This window comes from Plecotus auritus (genome assembly GCF_963455305.1).
Source record: "Plecotus auritus genome assembly, chromosome: 2".
In the NCBI taxonomy this organism is placed as follows: Eukaryota; Metazoa; Chordata; class Mammalia; order Chiroptera; family Vespertilionidae; genus Plecotus; species Plecotus auritus.
In genome coordinates this window covers 10,246,188-10,264,212 of record NC_137771.1, presented here as the reverse complement: position 1 = coordinate 10,264,212, position 18,025 = coordinate 10,246,188, and the positions used below count along the sequence as shown (strand labels likewise).

General features: G+C 57.7%; 1 protein-coding gene across 4 annotated transcripts in view; it reads right to left on the bottom strand.

The window, feature by feature from the left end:
• Positions 1–18,025, bottom strand: part of ARHGEF10L (Rho guanine nucleotide exchange factor 10 like) — a 134,842-nt gene that overhangs the window by 61,273 nt on the left and 55,544 nt on the right. Inside the window, exons 5-9 of one of the 4 annotated variants that reach the window (XM_080655899.1) lie at positions 15,796–15,887; positions 14,086–14,169; positions 9,911–10,083; positions 4,966–5,082; positions 2,061–2,169 (exon numbers count right to left, since the gene is read on the bottom strand). In XM_080655899.1, coding sequence (XP_080512025.1) covers positions 2,061–2,169; positions 4,966–5,082; positions 9,911–10,083; positions 14,086–14,169; positions 15,796–15,887 — 575 coding nt within the window. The remainder of the gene's footprint in view (positions 1–2,060; positions 2,170–4,965; positions 5,083–9,910; positions 10,084–14,085; positions 14,170–15,795; positions 15,888–18,025) is intronic. The other 3 variants (XM_080655900.1, XM_080655901.1, XM_080655902.1) reach the window with 3 other exon arrangements.

Sequence of the window (18,025 nt, the reverse complement as noted above, 5' to 3'; positions counted from 1 at the left end):
GCCCAAAAGGGAGTAGAAAGACCCCAAAGAATGAGCGGTTTGGCTTTGTGTTTTCATCTTCCAAAAAAATATGCGAAGATGCCAAAGGGGAAAAGTTCAGCTGGTTTCCTCAGGGCACCGTGGGCATGAGTGGGCATGGGTCTCAGATGGAGGGCAGGGGAGACAGGCTCAGGCAGAGAGAAGAGGAGGCTGGCGGAGGGCAAGGGTCTGGCCCCTACGAGAGAGATATGGACACAGGAGACGGGACCCTGGCTGCTCAGGGCTCTGACACCCAATGGCAGCGGCCGTGGGCAGCAGGAAGTGGGCACCATGGGGAAGCTGGGAAGAAAGAAGTGACTCCCGGGGCCAAGGGAGCAGGGACACTCAGGTGGGCCCTTACCTGAGCAGGAGACAGAAGAGGAGGAGGAGGAGGGACAACGAACCACAGCGTGGGCGTGGGGGTGGTGAAGGCCCTCCTTCCGGGCCCACATGGCACCGGGGCGATCACTCCGCACCCACCCCAGCCTCCGGCCCTGCGGCTTCCTCTTCCCCCATGCAGCACTGGGCAACATTCTTGGCCGGTGATTCGAGCTCTGCCACAGCTATTAATAACGCCTCTGGTGGGAGGGTCACTTAGGAAAGGCTCTGGGCCGGGTGGGGAGGGCCTGGGGAGAGCCCGCTGGTTGCCTGCCTGGCCCGGGGGTGGGGAGAGTGACCAGGAACTGCTCCCAGCCAGCGCGCCTGTCCACCCTGCTCTTTCTCCAGGCCACTCCACTACGTTTGGGCCTGTCCCCTTCCACATCGGGGCACCCTCACAGGTTTAGCGCTGCAACCAGTGCATGCGCTGTTGGGATTAACTGTGCAGGGTCACATGGCCAGGAGGCAGCAGAGCTGGGATCTGGACCCAGGACAGAGAGATTCTGTCCTGGCATCAAACACTCCACTTAGTGCCATTCCCGCCTCCCCCCCCAACACACACACACACACACTGCCAATAACGCCTGCCACACAGGAACTGGGGGCTGAGCCAGGCTCTTTCCATGCGCTACCTTGGTCATCCTTACCACAGCCCCCTGAGACAAATGCCATCTTAGCCCATTGCCCGGATGAGCAAACTGAGGCCCAGAGAGGATGAAATAAAGAGGGCGCAGAGCCTCAGTTCTCCCTGGCCTACACACCTGACCTGGCCCCATCTCCCCCCCCCCCCCCTCACTCCAGCCAGAGGAAGGACCCTCCTCCATCCCTTCGGAGCCTGTGTGTCCCCAGGCAAGTCACTGAACCACGCTGCGCCTGCTCCCTCCTCTGAACGGGAACGGGGCAGGCCTCCGTAGCTGTCTGGTGTTTATTAAGATTAAGTGAGGAGCTATAAAGCTCTTATGAGCGCCTGGCAAGCAATGAATACTCGATAAATGTGAACTATCACGAAAATCATTTCTGGGACATCTCCTACGCCCCGCCTCCCGGCCTTTGCACAGGCTCCCCTACCCTCCTGCTGACTGGCCTGGGTCTCCCTCTCCTGCTCTCAGCCCTTCCCTGACCCTTCAATCCCACATTCCATGCCCGTCTTCCCCACCTCGCGCCATGGCACCCCACCATGCCACCATGCTGCCTGCCAGCTGTCTTGTCATCTCCTGTCTACAGGCCTGTCTCCCCCGCTGCACCAGGATCTCCTGGAGGAGATGCTGTTCAATGCATCTTGGTGCCCCTGCACCCAGCACGGGGCACGGCACTTAGTAGGTGTTCACTAAGTACTGGCTGGTGGAGAGATGGGTGGCTGATAAAGGAAGGAATGAACAACAGAACTCAAAGGCGAGGCCTGGTGAGCTAGACAGCACAGGAGGCCCAAGGCCAAGGGCAAGGGCAAGGGCAGGGACACTAAAGGGAGAGGCCCCACCTCCCCTGGAAGAGAAGGCCACGCCTCCAATAGAAATAGGAAATAGGCTGGGACAGCGGCCTGACACTTGGGGTTCAGTCCCCAAGACCCACCGCCAGAAGAACCCAGACACCAGTGACCTCGCCCACCAGTCCTGCTGCCCCAGGGCTGGGCACCAGCCCTCCCCCAGGCCAGCCCAGGGCCTCACCGAGGACGTCTTTCCTGTGCAGGAAGGACACTTTGCGCAGGACGGCGATCCTCGTCTTCTCCAGCCCGTCCTTGGTCCCGCTCCTGGCGGCCTTCATGAACTGGGTCATCTGGGCAAAGGCAGAGACACTCATCAGAGAAGAGGAGGGAGGCCCTGGGCCACCAGCCACCAAGGGCCACCAGCTCCTCCCAGGCCTCCAGGCCAGGACGACAAACATCAAGACCCTGGGGCCCGTTCCCTCCCAGGGAGGTGGCAGCAGAGGCCAAGAGGGACAGTGGGGCAGGGCGCCCCGAGACCGCTTGAGACCTCCTGGGACAGGATGAGAAGGAGGATCTCCCTAGGGGAACCCTCTTTATGGGCAAGGGGAGGTCCTAACTTGATTTTTCCCCTTTGGGACTAATTATACTGCACCTACTCCCATCAAATCGAGGGGAGGTGACGCGTGGGAAAAGGCTCGAGGCCTGGGGTCCTAGCCTGGCTCCAAGTCCCAACTCCACCACACCCAGCAACGTGACTCTGGACGCGTCTTAACCTCAGTGAGCCTCAGTCAGTGAGGACCAAGCGGACAGGTCTGGGGAAGCACTCTGGACAGAAAAGCCAGCTGCACAATATCGGGGTTACTGAAGGGGTCACCCAAAGGAGGTGAGTACACACCTCCATCCCATCTGTGGAACCCGAGGGAGGAACCCATCCCGTGCCCCCACACAGCCAGGTTTCTTACTGAGCCACTGTCCAGGAAAGGGGAGAAGGCTGAAGTTGCCACAGAGCAGGGCGCAGCTTCCCCTCGGCGGGGAGGGCCTGGGACAACAGCGTAGCAAGCTAAGCAGAACGCGGGCACAGGAGGCGGCGGCCTAGGAGGGGAAGTGGGCACCCTGGGCACTGGGGGACCCCGGTCTGCAAACAGAGCTGCTGGCCCCTAACTCATTCTTTCGTCCCCTCCGCACCCAGCCCAGCCCTGGCATCTTCCCGGACACACAGCCAGCGCCACTGAGAGAAGCTTCTACAGGGACGGACATGCTTCCTCTCTGTGCTGCCAGCGCGGCAGCCACAAACCCCACGTAACTTGCGGACATTGGAAAAGTGGCTGATGCGACTGAGAACCCAAACTCTATTTCATTTTCATTCATTTGAATTTAAATAGCCCCATGGCTAGCATCATGGACGGTGCCTGCCTAGGACACCCTCTCCTTCCTGAAGCTCTCTGCTGCAGCTGGGAGCACTCATGGGGTGAGGAGAGGGGGCCTGGTCTCTGCTCTTTTGACCTCCTTCCTCCAAACGCCCCCTGGGGCCCCAGCAGAAGGGGCGGGCGCTCCGTGGGGGTCTGGGAGAGGAAGGCTTGCTGTAAACCAGTGGGGGCTGAGGCTGGGGGCAGGGTGGCGCTTTTCAGGAACAAGGCCAGCTTTCTAGAAACAACCAGCAGAGGGTGGGGCAGGAACGTCCCAGCCCTCCTCGCCTCCACAGGGACAATGCGAGGGTCATATATTATGACCCTCCCGCTCCCCTTTTGGGCGGGAGGGTCATAAACACCTGTGAGAACTAACAAGGGGGACAGATGCCGACCCCAAACTGCACGAAGACGCTCATCCTTTTCTGAGGGGTCACACACACACCCCCCAGATGGGAAACCTCTGTGCTGGAGCCCAGTTCCCGGCCTGGCAGAGCGCCATCCGCAGGCTGTCCTAGGAACTCCCCACGTGGTCTTTGGGGGAACCACCTGCAGTCTCTCTGCTGGCATTTTCTTGGGCAGTAAAAGAGCAGGTGAGCACCCCAGAGGTGTCCCTGAGTCAGCCTGCCACTCCCACCCACCCTCATGGTGGAGAAGCCGCGCCAGGAAAAGCGCTGGTCTGGGCCTCTTGTCCTCCATGTGCTCCCGGCTCCTCTCTGGCCTCGGCTTCCCAAGAAGTTCAACCTGCCCGACCCCAGGTGCCAGGCCTCTCGGGGCATCTGTAAAAGGGCCTGCACGCTGTAGAGTGCCTCTCCTCCTCTCCCTGGGGAGGCCTCGGGGTCTGATGGGGACCGTGCCACGGGCTGGAGAGTGCAGGCTTTGACCCGCACGAACCCAGGTGAGAAGCCCAGCTCTGCTGCTGACGCTGGTGGGACCCTCACCGTCCTCACTAACGCTAAATGACAGCAGTGACACACCTGCCTGCAGGGGGCCCTGGGGACAGCACAGGCAGGCACACAGTCATACTGCCACCATCCACTGAGCTCCCGGTTATGCTGAGTGCGGCACCAAGCACCTAACACGCCTGAGCTCATCCTTACATCCGCCCTAGGGGCTGCTACTGCTAATGCCCCCATTTCTCAGCCAAGGAAACCGAGGTCAGAGAGGTCAAGAGACCTGCCCAGGATCACACAGAGAGAAAGTGGTGGGATGGGGATTCAAACCCAGGCCTTGGGGCCTTCCAAGCCCATAGCACATGGCAGTTGCTCAATGAATGGAAGCTACTGCTGTCAGCAGCATCATTATCCAGCAGTCTGAGTCCCATCTGAGAAGCAGGTACCCTGAATCTCTCTGAACAGGACGGGGAGGATGTCTATGTAACCCAACCCCCCCATCCCACCATGGTTATTAAATATGCAGACTGCAGGGCCTTGGTCCAGACCTGCAGACTCCGAGTCTTCGGGGCGGCGGAGCTCAGAAATCTGCATGTTTCAAAGCTCCATGGGTGATTCCGAAGGCCCTAAGTTTGAAAACCCACCCAGGAATTCCTATAGACCGGTAAGGCTTCGCTTGAGGTGGGGAGAAAATGAGAGGTAAGAGCAAGGAAAGAAACAGGCCTGCTGAGGCGCCGACCAGCTCCTGCACAGATGCGCCCCACAGCCAGTTCCGGGTCTCGGGGGCAGCCCGGGGCTCGGCCCACCCTCTGCGGCCCAGGACTTGGGAGGGACAGACAAACAATACCTTACAATCGTACTTGTGCTTCAGCTCCTGCATGTCTCTCCCCCCAACTCTTAAAGCCAAGATGTCTCTCTTAGTCCTGGTGTATCTCTCCTTTAGCCTAGTCAGGTCTGGAGAAAGCTGGAGCCCCCAAGCGGCCAGGCAGAAGGAGAGCAGGTGAGAGGAGCAGGCAGGACAGGGAGGAGACAAAACAGGGACAACAGAGGAAAAAGGAGACTCAGGTAAGGTGGCAGATGGACAACTCGGAGCAGGCGGGATTTGGGGGCTGGGCTTGACCAGGGCCCAGGCAGCAGTCCAGCCAGCCTCCTGCCTGGACTGGCTCCGGCATCGCCCTACCCGCCAACATGTCAGGAAGCCAGGGCCGGTCTCTGCAGCAGGGAACCCCACTGCTGGGGAGGAGAGGTGGCAGGGGAGTAGCCCAGGCACCTCTCAGGGAAGGGGAGCAATGCTGGGAGGACAAGGACTGTGTCTTTGTCATCTCCCCATCCCAGGGGGCTTGTGACATAAGAGGTTCTTGGCAACTTTGTGAGATGGACGGATGGCAGGTAGATGGATGGGCGGAACAGGTGGGCAAGGGGATACGTGGATGAGTAGGAAGATGCACAGAAAGATGGGTGAATGGATGGAGGGATGGTTGGACAGATGGATGCAAAACAGACAGGCAGATGGTAGATGGACAGGCTCATCGACAGATGGATGGATGGATGGATGGATGGATGGATGGATGGACGGATGAATGGATGGATGGAGAGATAAATGGATAGGTGAGCAAATGGATAGATTTAGTTAGGTGACTGTATAGCAGGGCAAATGGATGGAGGGATGAATAGACAATAAGATGAATGGAAAAATAAAAGGATGAATGGACTGATGGATGACAGACAGTGCTGTGCTGATAAACATTAACAACCAGTTCTCCAGGCAAACGAGCTCTGCTTTGTAGCATTTCCGTAGTGTAAACACTCCCCCCTAACCCATTTGAAGCTACCAACCTGAATCACTGAATGTCAACTTGGAAAGAGACACACACAACTGGTTCTTGGGTTTTTGTGAGCAAGACCAAGCTGGCTCTAGCACACCACTGGAGGAAGGGGTGGATAAGTAGAGAAAGGAAGAGAGGGAGGAAGGGAGGGAGGGAGGAGGGAGGGAGGAAGGGAGGGAGGGAGGACTGAATGTAAAGATGAATGGGTGACTGCTTACATACTCTCTGGGAAGATGGATGGATGGACAGATGATCAGATAGACATTCAAATGCATGATGTGTATAAGCAAGGGTGATATTTGGTCAAGTACACAGAAAACCAGGAGAGTGTCCTTTAGAGCAGCAGACATGCAGGGAGATCGAGAGTCTGAGCTCTGGAGGCAGGCGAGCCTGCACTCAAATCACCTGCCCCGCTTACTTGCTGGAAGGTCTCCCCACCTGAGTTCCAGCTTCCCCACAGGCAAAGCGGCCATGATAATAACCACTTCATAGAGTGGCTGAGGACATTACATAGGTGATACATTTAATATATCAAGAGCTTGGTGATTCCTCAAAAAGTGGAAGCGATCATCACACTCTCTTATTCGAATAAGTGCTCACCATCTGTTGAATAGCTGGATGGATAGACGGTGGGATGGACAGATGGATAGACGGATGGATGGATGAAGTATTTTCTGTCAAATGATATGTGATGAGTGTGGCTCTACCCCTCACTGGCTGTGTGACCCTGACCACATCATCTAACCTCTCTGAGCTTCGGTCACTTCGGTTCTCTGATGAACAAAATGAGACTCTTAATGCCCATAATACCAACCCCTCTAGGGTATCAGGAAAACTAAATGAAACTGCTTGGTAAGCTGTACCACACCAGGCAAAGGTTCATGATTGTTATACAAAGAAGTAACCGGACAGGGATCCTTCCGTGAGTTACTCAGAATCCCCAGAAACGGGGGAGCTTGGAGTATGCACTGAGTTCTGTTCCATCTGCAAATAGGATGGACACAATAAAACCATAAAGCCCACGTGGGCCTGACGCCCTGGGTCAGAAGACCCGGAATCGGAAGTCTCCTGCAGAACTGGCCAGATCCGAGCAAGGGAGCGAACAAGGCTGAGGTCAGAGCTGGCTTTTCTGCCCTGTCCCCTGACCCACTGGATCACAGTGACCTTGATTATGAAGAGGTCACAATCAGAAAGTGAAAAAGTTCAAGCGGCCCACTCCACAACTGGAAAAAAATTAACAACTGCCACTGACCATGGGAGCAGCCAGCAGGTCCTATTAACGTAAGAGGACCCGGCTCCTGCTTACACCTGGTCAGCTGCTTCCAAGGAGGTCCCGCTGCACACCCTGCGGTCACTTCCTCTGGCAAAAGTCCACCCGTCGAGAGCGGCCTCTCGAGACATGAGAAGGAGGAAGTCCACTCGTTCTCTGGCAGCAGGGCAGGGTGCCAGGCCCCTCTGGTCTCCAAGGACAGGACACAACACTTCCCCAGATCTCTGCCGCCCAGTGCCCCGCAGCCACACAACACGGCCAAGCAGCGGTGGCCCCAAAGCATCAGCCACTGCAGCGCCAGGCACGAGAGCAGGTGCGTCTGAGAAGCTCCAGAGGGCAGAACACCGCAGGGTCAGGGGGTCCCTGGCAGAGGTGGGTGCTGAAAGAAGGGCCCCTCGTCAATCCCCTGTCCTGGGAGCCTGCTGTTCAGGCAGCAGGAGGGCGTTGGCTCCACCTCCAGAGAAAAAGTCCCCGTGGTTAGAAATTCCAAGAACATGGTCTGCTGAGGAAGAGTCCAAAGCCCCAGCCTCAGGGTATGAGGGACCTGAGCTCATGGCAGCAGCCAGAGACCCCGCCCCTGGGGCCAGGCCCCGGGGAGGGCCAACCCAGCACTCTCAGAGTGCTCCCTGGCCCCTGGCATCCCCTGGGGGCAGAGCACTGGTTAAAAGGCAGATTGCCCTGCCACACCCAAACCCTGAGCCAGAGTCCCTGAGCAGGTGAGGCCCTGGCATCTGCGAATTCAACCAGCTACCACGTGATCCTGATGCCCATGCAGGTCTGAAGGCCACCACCAGAGAGCCCCAACTCAGCATCCCCATGCCTCCTGCCCTCTGAGAGGTGCCTACTGTACCCTCCCAGGCCCCAGCAAGAAGGCAGGGGCTGGGGACATGGCTGTGGGGGATGAGGAGGGGCAGCCAGAGGCTGAGAACAAGGGCTGGCCTAGGCATCAAGTTCATTTGCTCCTACGACCAGGAGCCGGCTGAGATGTGCCCATCCTGCCCTCCTACAGAGAAGCTGCCCCGGGGACGTGGTGGCTTCATAATGGAAGCCCCCCTTCTCTCTCTTAAGTGGTGCACACCGCCCCTTCTGAGGACAGAAGCAGGAACGGGCCTGTTCCTGGCTTTCCCCGGGCCACCCCGCTAGCCTAAGCCACCTTTCCATCTCCTCTGGCTGCTGCACCCCAGCTCCCAGCTCCTCTCGCCTGGGCCCCCTCTGACCAACCCCACCAGATCCCACCATGTCAGGCAGGCACCATAGGTACAAGGGCTCACGGTTACAGAACGACATTTTGTCTTCATTCTTAACAAATTATCTCATATTCGGTATCTCCTAGACCCGTGGTCGGCAAACTGCGGCTCGCAAGCCACATGCGGCTCTTTGGCCCCTTGAGTGTGGCTCTTCCACAAAATACCACGGCCTGGGCGAGTCTATTTTGAAGAAGTGGTGTTAGAAGAAGTTTAAGTTTAAAAAATTTGGCTCTCCAATGAAATTTCAATCGTTGTACTGTTGATATTTGGCTCTGTTGACTAATGAGTTTGCCGACCACTGTCCTAGACCACAAAGGTTCAGGGAACCTGGGTAGGTTTTCCTGTTCCCGTGTACCCCAGCCCACACCCTAAGATGTGGCCTAAGCACACAGTAGGTGTCATAGATGCCTAACTGTTTTGCTAGCAGCATGTCAAGGCCACTTTCCATGGCCCAGCTCACGGAGGCCCAGCCACAAGACCAGGCGAGACCTGCTCACTCCCAGGCTTCCTGAGGACTTGGGGGAGCCTTCCTGTCTGAGGGGATCCCCACGCTTAGAAAGAGGCAGGAGGCACCAGGAAATACTTGGAGGCCCCCACAATCCCAGCCCAGGTCTGGGACCCCCTGCCTTGTCCCTGCCCTGCCTCCAGGCTGCACGTGCCTGCCTGTTTGTGTCTTTTCCGAAGGAGCCTGAGAGGGACCCAGTCACCTCCGGTCGGTCAGTAAGAAGCTGCTCCCACTAAATCCCAAATCTCAGCAAGGCTAGAGTCTGCTTCCTGGGGGCGTCTATAGAATGAATGGGAGCAGTGAGACTGTCACAGGAGAGGAGGGGCCAGGCAAGCCACCCTCCTCTCGGCCTCCGGCTCCCTCCCTGAGATCAGCAGGATGCACCCCGTTCCAGGCAGAATACCAGAAGGAACCAATGCATGGATGGCGCTTTGAAAGGCCGCGGGAAGGAGCCTCCCAGGCAGCTCTGTCTTGGCCACAGCAGCCCCCGCTTGCTCCCCTCCCCAGGCAGAGGACTGGGCGGGCCTGATTGGTCTGAGGACACAGATCCACGCAGGGCAGGAAGAGCACAACGGTTTGCTCCAAGTGCGTACTCTGGTCTTCTGGTCGGTCTGCCTGGAGCACTGCGCTGGGGGTTCTGAAGCCAGATCTGAGCCTAGGAGCATCATGATCAACGCCAGGATCTGCCACAGACGCGGGGCGGGAGAGCACCTGTGCCAGGGATGAGCCACGCCCACCCCAGGTTCAGGGCTCTCCACCACCAACAGCAAGGCCCGCAGGTCAGCTTCTGCTTCAGGGCACCCGGGCCACTTCCCCCCTCACCCATTCCTGGGAATCACTGTTTAGCTATGAGTCTCAGGCCTGGTTCTCACCACCCGTATCATCCCCTCCCCGAGAGGGTCCCAGTGCCCTGGCTGGGCTGAGAGACGCCCCTGATTGCTCACCTTGGGCTGGAAGGACACTCGGTGCTTGGCGGGCTCTGCCTCCGGCTTGGCCTCCTCCCCGGAGTCCTCGCTGTAGCTCTCAAACTCGCTGGAGCTCCAGCCTAGGTCCTCGGCCTCCCTGGGCGACCCGTCCCGGCGCACATCCTCGTACAGCAGGCTCCTCTCCGCCCCTGCTGGCCAAGGGACAGGCTGGTGAGCAGAGGCCCAAGGCCAAGCCCACCAGACCCCATTTCTGAGCCCAGGTGCATGGGTGGGGGTGGGTACAGGTGCATATCGTTTGGCCCTGGAGCTCCGCCTCCACTTCCTTGTCCATACAACAGAGGTGAGGACAACACAACAGCCACCCGGTCAAGTGAAGCGGACACGAGAAAGTGTAAAAAAGCGCAAGAAATGTGTCCGGCACCCGACAGGCTCACTGATTTCCTGTCGTTGTCAGCATTACTTTTCTGGGGTCTGAGTGCTCATCCTGGGCCTCCTAGGCATTTTTTAGTAGAAAAGAGAAGACGGCCCTAGCCAATTTGGCTCAGTGGACAAAGCGTCGGCCTGAGGACTGAAGGGTCCCGGGTTCGATTCCAGTCAAGGGCTCGTACCTCGGTTGCAAGCTCCTCCCCAGCCTGGGCCCTGGTCGGGGCTCATGCAGGAGGCAACCAATTGATGTGTTTCTCTCACATCGATATTTCTCTCTGTCTTTCCCTCTCTCTTCCACGCTCTCTAAAATTCAATGGGAAAATATCCTCAGGTGAGGATTTTTAAAAGAGAAGATGGAGGAGCAAGTCCCGACTCGGGCCCTCAGCTCTGGCCTCAGCATCCTGGGAGTAAACCGAGGTGGTCCAGCATTCCATGAGCCAGGATCCTTCGCGCCAAGCCTCTTTCCCACAACAGTCCAGCATGGTCCAGTAGGGGGCGCACCAGCTCCAATGTCCAGGGGCGGTCCCTTTCCTTCAAGGCCCCACAGGAAATGCCTTGAACCAAAAACTTGGGGACAAAGACCTGAAAGTCCACTAGCCTAGAGAGACAGGTGCCACCAGGGCCTGGGCACTCTTGGGGTCTCTGTCCAGTGGGTGTGAGATGTGCTCACAGACTGTCCTGGGACTGGAACATGGGTCCCCGCACAGCCCCAGCTCCTCCACTGGGAGATCTTGGGCTTCACCTTCACCCCTCGAGGCTTCACTTTCGGCTCAGTTACCCGCAGAACTGAACTGCAAACCTCACAAAAGTGAGGCCAGGCTCCAAAAATGTCCACACAGGAAAAGCCTGTTGCCAACACAGAGAAAACATGGCATTGGGAAGGGGTTTAATCTGCTCGGAAAGCACACGTGCTGGGAAGGGGGAGCTCAGGTCTTCGGAGGCCTCTCTGCAAAATGGGATGGTAATAAGCAGAAGGTGGAATAAATAAAACACGTACGTAAAGCTCCAGCAAAGAGCAGCAGATCCTTCCCGGTGGGGGCTGTAGGTGGGCGCTGTGTCATTGCACTGACCTCGAGCCCGCACCTGCAGCCCTCGGGAAAGTGGGAGGGCGGGGGTCTGGAAGGTTGGCAGCCAAAGAACAAAACGGGCGCACTGAGGCTTAGCTGGAAACTAGGGCCCCAGGATCAGGAGGGAGCTTGAGGGTATTTTTAAGCAAAAGATAATAGTGACTAATGTTTCCAGGGAGTGGAGCAGCTGGTGACTAGGCGGTGACCTTTACGGTGACCTTTAGGAGGCTGGGTTGATTGTCCTATTAACCAATGCTTGGGGCTGCCCCTGAGGAAGAACCAGGGTGGCATGCCGGATGTCTCCCTCCCCACCTTCCAAGGGCCACCAGCTCCCCGCCCCGCCCACATCTACACTTCAATCTCAGTGGATTTTTCCAGAAGCCCTGCAGGTCAGCAGGTGGCAAGCCATAACCCCTCCACTAGACAGATGACTTGCCCAAGGTCAGGCAGTGAATGGGAGGGGCTGTGCCTGTCCAAGTTCTGACTGCCGAGCCCAGGGCCCTAGGAGGGGAAGCGGGCACAGAGGAGGCCACAGCCTTGTCTCACTCAGTCCTCCCAAGCCCTGCAGGTGGGGGCCTGGGGGTGGTGGGTCCTCACTCTGCAGGCTCAGAGCTGGGATTCAAAGGCAGATTGTCTGACATATACTCTTAACCACCTCAGGGAAAACTAGGGACAAGCCATTTTCCCCGTGCCCTGGGGACACGATAGTGCTGGGGGCGGGGGGCCTGGGGAGGGGGGCAGACTAGGAACTAAGTAGCTCATTGCTTGATGAGATTCCGGTGGGAAAACAGCCCAACAGAGGTTAAACAAGGGCCTTAGGCCTCTCAGATCTCCTGGGTTGGGACCTTCCTAGGAGACCCACTGCCTCCCTACACAATGCGCCCTGTCCCCACCTCTCCTGGATCCAGTGAGCTACAAGCAGGGATGGTAAGCACCTCCTGGGCTTGCAAAGGGATGCCTGTTGTTATCCCATTTGTCCCTGTGGCTGGAACAGGAGTCAGGAGGGTGGCTCTGGGGGCCCTCAGGTCTTGTCATGTCTGTGTATCTCCCGTTGGACTGTGCATAGCCCAAGGATGGTGAAGGCCACCCCTATCAGACTAGGAGCTCCTCTAAAGCAGGGGCTGTGTTTCCCCAGCAGGGGGAGCCCCTGAAAGCAGGCAGAATGGGGTAGTAGCAAAAGCAAGAGTCAGCCCAGGCTGTCCTAACCGGGTTGGCTCAGTGGATAGAGCATCGGCCTGAGGACCCAAGGGTCCCAGGTTCGATTCCGGTCAAGGGCATGTACCTTGATTGCGGGCACATACCCAGTGGGGAGTGTGCAGGAGGCAGCTGATCAATGTTTCTCTCTCATCGATGTTTCTAACTCTTTATCCCTCTCCCTTCCTCCCTGTAAAAAATCAATAAAATATATTTTTTAAAAAAAGAGTCAGCCCAGGCAGAGAGGCTCAGTGGTTGAGAGTTGACCTATAACTTGGAGGTCACGGTTCAAATCCTGGTCAGGGTACATGCCCGGGTTGCGGGCTGGATCCCCAGTGGGGGATGGGCAGGAGGCAGCCAATCTATGATTCTCTCTCATCATTGATGTTTCTATCTCTCCCTCTCCCTTCCTCTCTGAAATCAATAAAAATATATTTTTAAAAAAGAAAAAAAAAGTAAAAGCAAGGGTCAGGCCCTGGCTGGGTAGCTCAGTTGGTTAGAGCGTCGTCCCAATGCGCCAAGGTTGCGGGTTTGATTCCTGGTCAGGGCACATACAAGAATCAACCAATGGATGCATAAATAAGTAGAACAGCAAATCGATGTTTCTCTGTGTCTCTCCTTTTCTCTCTCTCTCCAAAAAGAAAAAAAAATCAATAAATAAAAATTAAAAAAAGAAAAGGCAAGCGTCAGGCAGATGTCCATAAAATCTTGGCTGTGTGATCTGGGGCTGGTGTCTTAACCTCTCTGATGCAACTCAACTGGAGCCATAGCCTGGCCCTGCTGACCTCGTGAGGTTGATTGAACAGTGAGAGTAACTGTGCTTCATCTGGCATCAGACACTGCCCAAGTCCTCCTGGGGTAGGGGAGAGAGCACTGGACTTGAAGTCAGAATGACCAAGGTTCCAATCCCAGCCCTGCCTCTGCAATTTCTTTGTAGGATGAGGACATAATATACCCAAATCAAAGTCTCAAAGCAGAGTACCAGAGACAAACGTGAGAGTCGCTGGCCTAATACGTTCAAGCAAAGATGGTGATAATAAATACCCTCCCCCTGGGTGAGAAAGCTGGGCCCAGCTCCAGCAGGACTCACCCTCTTCCCCCCGTCCCCGCCCCGCCCCCCGCTTACTGCAGAGCAGGGTGCAGGCTTTCCAGCTTTCTCCGCTTCCCCATTCAGCTTACCAAGCTGTCACTTGCCCTGCAAGCCCAAACTATCACCCATTTTCCTGAGGGAGGAATTGAGGCTTGGAGCGGGGAAATAACTGGCCTGAGTCCTTTCAGCCAGAGCGTCCCCAGCATGAGGCCCTAATCCCTGCCCCGCCCAGCCTGGCCCCGCCCTCAGCCATCTCCCACTCTCCCTGGATGACTCCAGTGGTTCTGAAAAGCAGGAAGGAGGGGCAATTGGCTGGGTGAGGAGGGAAGTAAATGGAAGGAGAGGACAGACGGTCTCCAGACCCAGCCCCTCCCACGCAGCCCCAGAGAAGCAAGGAAGCACGGAAGGGGCCCTACCGGGCTGGTGGGCATCCAGGTTCTCACACGGGACGTCGTCATAAATCACATCCTCATCCAGGGCAGGGAAAGTGAACCGGTCGACTGGGCGTGAAGAAGGAGAGGAAAGAGCAGGAGTAAGGCTGTGGCGGCCCAGGCGGAGGCGGCTGCCAGACTGACATCAGCTGCACCAGCTGGCAGCTCCCCCGCCAGCATCAGTGTCGGGGCAGCCTGGGCCCCTGGGGAGCCCCTGCCCGCCACTCTCAGAGGACACTGTTCTGCTCCTTCTCTCCACCCCCCCCCCACCTCTCCCAGACCCCACTGTCCCCCTGCCACCCACAGACCTGCCCACCTGGCTGAGGGCACCTGCAGGGAGCAGGGAGCAGACCCAGCACCCAGGGCACATTTTCAGTGGCCCAGGCCCCCAGCGCTACCCCAGAGGGAGCCACCTCCCGCCCAGAGGCAGGGGAGGGCCAACCAGCCCTAGTGAGAAGTAGAAATAGGGGGAGGGGGATGGACTTGGAGAGTCGATTAAGAAGAGTCCCCCCAAAACCCAGCCAGCAGAGTCCTGATTGGTGAAGATTTCAGCAAATGAGCACAAATGAGACAAGAGCTTAATCCCCGAACACGTCACTGGGAGGTCTATGAGCAGGACAGGGCGTGCCCCCGACCCATGACAATAGCCCAGTGGATGCAAAATGTAATGAGGTCTTTCCCCAAAATTGGGCCCACTCTCTGCCCTCTTTAGGGGCACAGGGCTCCTGCAGAGCAAGGGTTTCGAAAGCCAGTCCCCACGCCTGCTGGGAGCCTGTCCTCACCCCACAGCCCCCGGGAAGGCCTGGCACCTCTGAAGTCCTGCCATCCTAACTGTGATGCCTCTAGCTGCCCCGGGGCCCCAGAGCCTGTCAGAGCCTCGTCCTGACCTCCTTGCCTTCCCCCCGCAGACTCTGCCTCCCAGTGGCTTCAGACCTGGCCGCCTCTGTCCAGGTCCCTAGCTCCGGCCTCCGCCTCCCTCTCCGCAGCCTCCTCACGGGACTCCAGCCCAGCCCACCCTGTCTCCTGTCTCCTAGCTACACCCCCACCCCCCAGGGGTGGAATGAAATGCAAATGCAGCTGCATCACCAGCCTCTCCTGGCTCCCCTTTGCCTTCAAAAAAGTATGGTCCCTGAGGCCCAGGAGGAGGCGGGGAGGCGGCAGCCTCACCTCGCCCGGTTACCCTCCGATGTGGCACTCTGTCCATCACTCCGAAGCTTACTGCTCCCTCGGGCTCCTGCACAAGCCGCCTGGACACTCTTTCCCTGACCCTACTCCCTGGCTCTCTGCCTCGGGGACACAGGGGTTGTCCCCACTCTGCTACCTGCCCTCTCTGTGGGAGCCGCCTGCCTGTGTGTCTGGCTCTGCTCCCAGAGGAACCTCGTCTTGGTCACAGGGACACCCACCAACTGCTCGGAAGTACGTGAGGAGCCAATGAACGGCTGAATGTGTGGTCCGCTCCTGGACCGTGGCTCTCGGGGCAAACGGGGGGCAACTGTCAAGCGTGGGCAGTGTCCAGTCTACCCCAGAAGTACCACCCAGCCCATGGCAGCCCAGCCAGGGAGGACGACCCCTCAGCTCACACAGCCCCCACCCCCACCCCGCCATCATCTCTCTGGGCTTAGAGGAGGGGACTCAGGTTATCCTGGCACCACCACCCTGGGGGCTAAGACCTGAGTTGGGGGGTGGGGGACTTACTTCGACGGGAACTCTTCCGCTTCCAGCTGGAACGCCGGACCCCGGACAAAGCTGTGTCCACAGCATCTCCATTGCTCACCACAGCCGGCACCCTGCGGGCCGAGACACAGTGCCAGTGAGCTACAGGGCAGGGGACAGAGCTGATGCAGGAGAGACAGAGAAAGAGGCTCTGAAAGCTCCAGCGGCCCCTCACCGGAACAGCAGGGCACGCGAGGGGCAGGGCGGGCGGACAGGAGCCTCTGGCCCCCACGGCAATCAGTTTAGAGGCTTTTAGAGAGTTGGGACAAGCCCCTTCCTCGTCTTTAGAAGGCAGCCTGCTGCTTTAAGAGCATGAAGATCACAGTGCTCCCCAGGATGGGCGCCCGTCTTCCCTCCAGCGCAGGCTCAGGGGGACCCTCCCTCTCCCCATTGTTCTCCCACCTGGAGCTGGAGACCAGGGCTGAGGACCACCTCCTGGGAGAAAGGAGGACTTGCAACGGCTCACATGCCAGGCCTGAGAGACAGGGCTGAGGACGGGCTGGACTCAGAGAGCCGCTTCCCGGGAGCAGGCACGCAAAGGGGAAGGGTGGGGAAGCGGCAGAGCCCACCCGAACCAAGTGAGCGCGTGACCGTCCCCGTGCCGTCACTCGGACATGCACCCCTGACATGACGAGGCACACACGAGAAGGGCACCTGCCTCTGCAGTCTTCTTACCCAACTCCATAACCCCAGTCCCATCAGGAGAAAAATGCCAGACAGACCCAGACCGGGGGACCTGCTACGGGATGCCTGCCCGTCACTCCCCAACGCTGTCAGGATCATATAAACCAAGAGAAGACTGAGAAACTGTCACAGACCAGCACAGGCCGGTGACAACGACACGCAACCTGGGACCTTGGATGGGACCCTGGGACAAAGGAAGGACACGGGTAGAAAAACGGGCAGAATTCGGATCAAGTCTGGAGTTTAGTGAATGGTTCCGTAGTTTGGACAAAGGTCCCGCAGTCACGTAGGAAGTTAACGACGAGAAAACAGGGTGCGGGGGTGTGCAACAGAACGCTATGCGCTACCATTACAACTTTTCTGTAAGTCCAGAACCTTCCAAGTAAAAGTTGTTTGTGTTGTTGTGTTTTGGGTTTTTTGGGCTCAAAAGACAAAGTCCTGCCAAAACCGGTTTGGCTCAGTGGATAGAGCGTCGGCCTGCGGACTGAAGGGTCCCGGGTTCGATTCTGGTCAAAGGCATGTACCTTGGTTGCGGGCACATCCCCAGTGGGGGGTGTGCAGGAGGCAGCTGATCGATGTTCCTCTCTCATCGATGTTTCTAGCTCTATCCCTCTCCCTTCCTCTCTGTAAAATATCAATAAAATATATAAATAAATAAAAAAGACAAAGTCCGCATCTGCCATTCCAGAAGGGAGAGGCCTCCAACTGCCCAAGACAGCAGCCACTGTTGCCAAGAACTGACTCGAACTTCTTGGTACCTGAGCCCTTAGCCCTCAGCCGAGGACAGGTGGGGAGATGAAGGCCAGGACAGTACAAGGAGGAGGGGGGAGGAGAATGAGCAACACCTCCTGGGAGTGGGCCCTTTGCTTCCTCCCTCCCAGCTCTGCAGGCAGCAGGCAGAGGAACCTGCCCAAGATCATGGTGCCCGTGAGGGGCAGAGCCAGACCGGGGAGCCCGCTTGCCGGGCCCCAAAGCTGGGCTCTTAAGACTGCGTCTCAGATAACAGAGCCCGGACAGATGTGAGAATGGAAACGCTCTAGTCCGTGCTGTCCCGTGAGCCTCACGTGGCTACGGAGCACTCGGAATGTGGCTGGTGGCACTAATGTGACCAAGGAGCTTAGTTTTATTTTCAGCAGCTATGTGTGGCTAGTGGCCACTGTATAGGACCACGCGGGTCTAAGTCACCAGCTAGTCTCAGCTCAAAGCTCACGGCCAGAAGTCAGCAGTGTCGCCTTGAGGTGAGGGACACAGTCCTGGGGTAAGACTTTACCCCAACAGGAAGTCAATGCCAAGAGGGGAAGGGGCTGGTCTGCACCAGGAAGGGGTGCTGGAGTGAAAGGACCCGCCTGAGCCCCCATCCCTGCCAGCTGCTTCCCTGAGCCACCACCTGCTCAAACAAGAGACGTCTTGAAGGTGCTGGATCCAGCCGCTCCAAAAGGCCCAGACAGAACCAAACCGCTCCAGCCGGAGTCAACGTGAGAGCTTGGCAGGATCCACTTGAAAGTTTCCATGGATACACTAACGGTGA